This window comes from Eleutherodactylus coqui, chromosome 7 (assembly GCF_035609145.1).
Source record: "Eleutherodactylus coqui strain aEleCoq1 chromosome 7, aEleCoq1.hap1, whole genome shotgun sequence".
Taxonomy (NCBI): domain Eukaryota; kingdom Metazoa; phylum Chordata; class Amphibia; order Anura; family Eleutherodactylidae; genus Eleutherodactylus; species Eleutherodactylus coqui.
In genome coordinates this window covers 196,402,071-196,408,128 of record NC_089843.1, presented here as the reverse complement: position 1 = coordinate 196,408,128, position 6,058 = coordinate 196,402,071, and the positions used below count along the sequence as shown (strand labels likewise).

General features: G+C 51.0%; 1 protein-coding gene across 1 annotated transcript in view; it reads left to right on the top strand.

Moving 5' to 3' along the window:
- The first annotated feature begins 1,281 nt into the window (after nucleotides 1–1,281).
- The window catches only part of SMU1 (SMU1 DNA replication regulator and spliceosomal factor), a 16,289-nt gene continuing 11,512 nt past the window's right edge, over nucleotides 1,282–6,058 (top strand). The window contains exons 1-5 of the mRNA XM_066574224.1: nucleotides 1,282–1,399; nucleotides 1,828–2,038; nucleotides 3,576–3,728; nucleotides 4,497–4,607; nucleotides 5,648–5,776. Of these exons, the coding sequence (XP_066430321.1) occupies nucleotides 1,374–1,399; nucleotides 1,828–2,038; nucleotides 3,576–3,728; nucleotides 4,497–4,607; nucleotides 5,648–5,776 (630 nt within the window). The 5' untranslated portion in view covers nucleotides 1,282–1,373. The remainder of the gene's footprint in view (nucleotides 1,400–1,827; nucleotides 2,039–3,575; nucleotides 3,729–4,496; nucleotides 4,608–5,647; nucleotides 5,777–6,058) is intronic.

Genomic DNA, 6,058 nt, shown 5'->3' with positions numbered 1-6,058 from the left:
GCCAGAATGTAGAGGGCCACTCCAGAGAAAACACATTTTCTATCCAGACGCCCCTCACCTGATTGTCTCACTCTGGAGATCCCGTCTGTACACTGCAGTCACTTCCATGCAGTGCAGCCCCCTGTCTTATGCTTATCAGGTACAGTGTTGTAAGACCCAATGCACACGGGCGGATTTTTGCTGCGTAATCCAGAGTGGGCGTCCATCTCCAGATTTTGCAGCAATAACCCTAGCACGCTATGCAAAAGAAATTTCTCATGCACATGAGCAGAAACCAATTGCAGTTTCTGCTCGCGGATGAAAAAAAAACAAAACGCAGTATACTCTATTTTTCTGCAGTTCCCGCACGGATGGCTCCCATTGACGTCAAAGGAAGCCATCCGACCCACGGCCCGTCTGCAATTGACAATGTGGATGGGCCACGGATTTCACAGGAAAAGCATGAGTTAAAAAAAAATTGTGCTGCACGTGGCCGATGGCGAGCCATGCAGACCATCACAGTACAGAGAGCATGGAAGAAGAGAGGTCCATACGGATGCCGCCTGCACACACAGGTAAGCAGGGTCCCCCACTGCAGAATCCATGTGTGCCGTGTGCAGGAGGCCTAAGAGAATTTGCTTTCACATCAATCCCATGATGCATCAGCACATTACATGAGTGGCTAGAGACTGTACCATCTCTGCTGTTTGGAAATACTGCCATTACCCTCCGTGTAGCGGCCGGCGCTTGTAACTGCAAGCGCAGCTGTCATTAAAATCAACGTGAGCCATGCCTGCAGTCACAAGCGCCGGCCACTTCACGGAGGTTGGCGCTGAGATGTCCAATCCGGACATCGGATTGGACATCTCGCTAGGGGGCATTTATTATTTCTCTAGAGGTTTCTAAGCGCCACCTAGCGGTGTCACCGGCTGCTCTCTTTCTGCTCCACCACCGCTGATGTCCTGACACTAAACAGCCGCTAGGGGGCATTTATTATTTCTCCAGAGGTTTCTAGGCGCCACCGGCTGCTCTCTGTCTGCTCCACCACCGCTGATGTCCTGACACTAAACAGCCGCTACGGGGCATTTATTATTTCTCCAGAGGTTTCTAAGCGCCACCTAGCGGCGCTAGCGGCGCCACCGGCTGCTCTCTGTCTGCTCCACCACCGCTGATGTCCTGACACTAAACAGCCGCTAGGGGGCATTTATTATTTCTCCAGAAGTTTCTAAGCGCCACCTAGCGGCGTCACCAGAGAGGTACAGCCAGAAGCCGGAAGTGACGTATACCTGCGCGTCCGGCGCTCTGCGGGTGACGTCAGAGCCGTGCGTCTGGAGCTACGTCGCTGTTGGAACGCGCCGCACGGTTAGAGCTGTTGGCCCGCGGGAGCTTCTAGGATGTCTATCGAGATCGAGTCCTCGGAGTGAGTGTGATGCATCAGTCCGTAGCCCAGCGTGCGGTAGGGGGCGCTGTAGTGGTCAGTAATGAGGGGCTCCGCACTGCTGCCAGTACTCCCCTCTATCCCATATGACTCGGTGTCCCTCCTTCGGGCCCCTTCTCGCCGGTCTGCGAGCATGCATGGATTTCATTGGCTGTAATGCGCAGTCTTACGTAATCTGCCTTCGCTGTACTCCCGTTAGTGCGCTCGCACGGGATCGCGCTGATGTGTATAAGTGCGTCTGTTTCCACCATCTTTTTGCGCGCCCGTTGATTTCACGGCCTTCTGCGGGATACGCCCTGCGATGGACGATGCTACGTGTTTTTCATGCGCTCGCGCCTCACATGTACGGGGAGGCAGGTTGTACTGACTGACCCCCGCAGTGTATGATGTTGTGCTCTCTGTCTCCGCAGCGTCATCCGCCTGATCATGCAGTACCTGAAGGAGAACAGCCTGCACCGCGCGCTCGCCACGCTGCAGGAGGAGACCACCGTGTCACTCAATACAGTGGACAGCATCGAGAGCTTTGTGGCGGACATCAACAGCGGCCATTGGGACACGGTGCTGCAGGCCATCCAGTCCCTGAAGCTGCCGGACAAGACGCTCATCGACCTCTACGAGCAGGTAAGGGGGGTGGCGGGATGATAGAGCCACACCGGGGGGCTGCAGACACGGCCAGCTCAGCCCGTTACCCTGCAGTGTTCATCCAGAGAAAGCCACCCCCCCCCATGGGGTAGAAGCTAGTTTTCCCCATCTCAGGGTTCGACCACACGATCTCAGAACTTTGAATCGGCGGCGGGCCCGTTGGTTGCCGCAGGCCTTCGCCACGAGTGTGCAGCAGGTCCGCCGTGGCCCGTTTGCCGTGAGTGTGCGGCGGTTGCCACGGGCAGTTGCCATGAGTGGCGGGTCCGGCGGTTGCCGCAGGCATTCACCCTGGAATTCATCCGTTCAATGAGCAAAGTGGTTTCTGCGACAGATCTGCGTGTAACACGTGGAGTTTGTTGCACATTTAGGTGAATTGTAGCAAAAGCAGCGCTGGATTCTCCGCCCGATGTGGCCGGACTCTTAGGCCGGGCTCACACCACCAGGTTGGTTCCGTATACTGGAGCCTGCAGAGGACTCCAGCTGTGACCCGGCCGGTGACCCTGCATACCTGACGTCTCGATATTGCGGATTACTATGGCGGCTCGCCTTTGATCACGCACAGTACATGCTTTGTTTTTCTTCTTCTTCATTGCTTGTATACCCCGTGCCGTCACTGGGCCATGACTCGGGTACCCGCAGCCCATACACAATGTTCATTGCTGCAGGTTGGACGCCTCTATTGACTTCGATGGATCCAGTCGTGGCAAAATACAGCAGGCTGCCATTTTTTTTTTTCTTCCGCTTGCAGAATACTCAATTCATATTTGTGAGTGTGAAGGAAAAGGTGAAAGTTCATGCCTTCAGTGCCTGAGTTTTACCGCAGAGCCTCGCGTAGACAGCGATCGTAGATTCAGCAGTTAGAGTCTGGTCGTGTAGGGGGTAGAATTCCCTCTGAACTCCATATATAGGAATCGGCATAAATCCCTGGATCAGTACCCCAAGTCCAGGCCCCTCTTGTACTCTTTTATCGAGTTTGCTACCAGCGCGTCCTCCGGCAAAGAGTTCCATAGTCTCACTGCTCTTACAGTAAAGAACCCCCTTCTGCTCCTTGTAGAAACAGGTCATAGGACAGATTCGGTATTTCACTTTTCTTCTCCCATGGGAAAGCGCAAAGCTGAGTATAAATGTGACTAAAGGGGCTTTTAGACGGAACGTTATCATTTAAGAAACTCTCTCAAATGAGCAAAAGTGAATGATAATTGTTTGGTCTAAACACGAGCCAGCGACTGACCGAGGAGCGACTAGTCATTCACGTTTCATTCGCCCATTTGCTGAAGGCCTAAAAATCATCATTGGCTCATTCACTTATACAGGGAATGTGAAAGATTGGACGATTCTCATCTGAATGAGCCAGTGATGCATCTGCTGTATAAACGGGCTGCCTGAGAGCGAAGCCGCTAAAGATGGCGTCACTCGCTCGATCAAACGAGAATCGTCTGGTCTGTGAGGGCCTGCCACCTTTGTATGCGGTAATATTGTAACCTCTCCTTCCATCTTCTGTTTCCGTACCTTCTAGGTGGTTCTGGAGCTGATCGAGCTGCGTGAGCTGGGAGCTGCCAGATCTCTTCTCCGACAGACCGACCCCATGATCATGCTAAAGCAGACTCAGCCTGAAAGATACATCCATCTCGAAAACCTCTTGGCTAGATCCTATTTTGACCCCCGTGAGGTACGTTGGACCCTCTTCTCGGTTATACATGAAACGGTTAGCTGAAGGATGATGTCTAAAGTAGTCATAGGATGATGGGAAGACAATTAATGTGTAAGCAGTCAGTGCTGTGGGCCTGAGGCTGATCGTTCCTCGCTGGGGGTCCACTGACTGCAGGTGGGGTTCTAGGAACATTATTACTTTTTTGCTTGGTTTAACTGAGGAGTCAATTTTAACCCTTTCCAATCCATTTTTATTTTTCTCATCCATTCTCCCCAGCTCCAAATAAATTGAAGCTGGGGAGAATGGATGAGAAAAAAAATAAATTTTCCCTTCACCCTCCTGATCTGACAGAGTTCAGGAGGGTGCCGGTGCTCACTACACTGTGGGGGGAATGCGGAAGTATTACTTCCGCATTCTCCCTTCAGCCTCCCGGCTCGGCGATCACGTGACAGCTGGGGTCAGGTGGCACACAGCGGTCACATGATCGCCGGGCGGAATGCGGAAATAATACTTCCCGCATTCTCTCTTCAGGCTCCCAGCTCGGTGTTCACGTGACAGCTGGGGTCAGGTGACAGCAGTGTGCATGATGCCTTAAACACTAATTAGTTTTAGACGTAACCTAAATGGTAGATGTTGGTATAGAAACAAGGCGAGATATGTATTGTTTGTGAAATATTTGCAAAGCGGTGTGACAAAGGGATTTTTATGATCTCTGAAGGGAGAATACATTATATGACTCTCGTAATTATACAGTGAATGAAACTGAATGAATTCTGACTCCTTCAGGCGTATCCAGATGGCAGCAGCAAAGAGAAGAGAAGAGCAGCAATAGCCCAAGCTCTGGCTGGGGAAGTGAGCGTGGTTCCTCCATCTCGTCTCATGGCTCTGCTGGGGCAGGTAAGGAGATGCACACTATACTGCCAAAAGCATGTGCATACCTGAGCATCACACCTGTATGAGCTCTGGCAGCCCTGCTATTCCAAAACCCTGTGGATGAGGGTGAAAATGGAGACAGAAAGGTGGAGCAAAACCTGTTCTGTCGTGTTTGATGTAAGCGATGCATCTACATATGTGGTATGAAGAGTAGACTGAAGACTTCAGTGGTAGAGGTGCCGCCTGATCAGATGGCGTAGATGAACAGGAGAATAGGACTGTTCATCAGTTCGGCTGGTGTTTAGCATTGACAAGCAATTGGGGAGTCCCAAAGAGTTAAAAACGGGATCCTGTTTGTCTGGATAATGTACGTCAGCCGGGCTGTATACTCTAATCACCAGCTGAACTGACGAAGGGGTTCCCCCCGAAATGCATCTTCATATGCTGGCCACGTATTTTATTTAATAAAAGAAGTTTCCACACCTTTGGTCACTTTCAGTATTCTCTAACTTGGAGTGCCGCGCCATTTTTCCACCGGTCTTTTAGTCCTATTCGCTTATCCTAAAGGCCCGGGCACTAGCCTGGAGACGGGGCACTTTGTAGCTGCTCCAGCCGTCACACTTCAGGAAGGCTTTCCACAAGATATTTGCACCTTCAGCTAAAAGAACATTTATCATGTTGCTTGAGGAGATCTGGATCACAACTCATGTTCTGGTTCGCTCAAGTGTTTGATGGGGTTCAGGCCGCAGACCGCCCGAGTTCCTCCACATTTAGCTCGTCAGCCATATTTGTATATGCCCTTTGTACACATGCTTAAAAGGACCGGGCGTTTACCAAACTACTGGCACAGTCCTGCCAGAATACAATTGTCGTAGCGTCTCCACCTCTCTAACGTCCCGTGGCGGCGCGTCTGACATAAGGCCAGAGAAGTAAGAGCATTTCACTTCTATGTGATAGAGCTCCACGTATGCGCCACTTCTGATCACTCTTGCATTATTACCTGTGTGACGTAGGTAATAATGCCACAAAGACCTTCCGTTTCACAAATGACTTCTATCTTCCAGGCCTTAAAGTGGCAGCAGCACCAGGGACTTTTACCTCCAGGAATGACCATTGATTTGTTCCGTGGTAAAGCAGCTGTGAAAGATGTGGAAGAAGAAAAGTTCCCCACACAACTGAGCAGACACATAAAGGTGAGGCGGTGATGTTCAGTATCTTCATATACCCCTTTTTATAGAATGGAGAATCCCTCCATAAATGTAATGTGTTTTGGGGGTATTTTAGACCACTTCTCCCAGCCCAGGTGAATAAGGCGGTTAGTGCTATACTGCACTGTGTCCAGAACTCCTATAGAAGTAATAGCAGTGAACTTCATCATTAGTAGAGCTCACTGTGCTGCACACTTTCTGCAGCTCTCATTGACTTCTATGGGGGTTATGGAAACAACGTACTTCTGCCCTCTTGGCTGTTTCTGT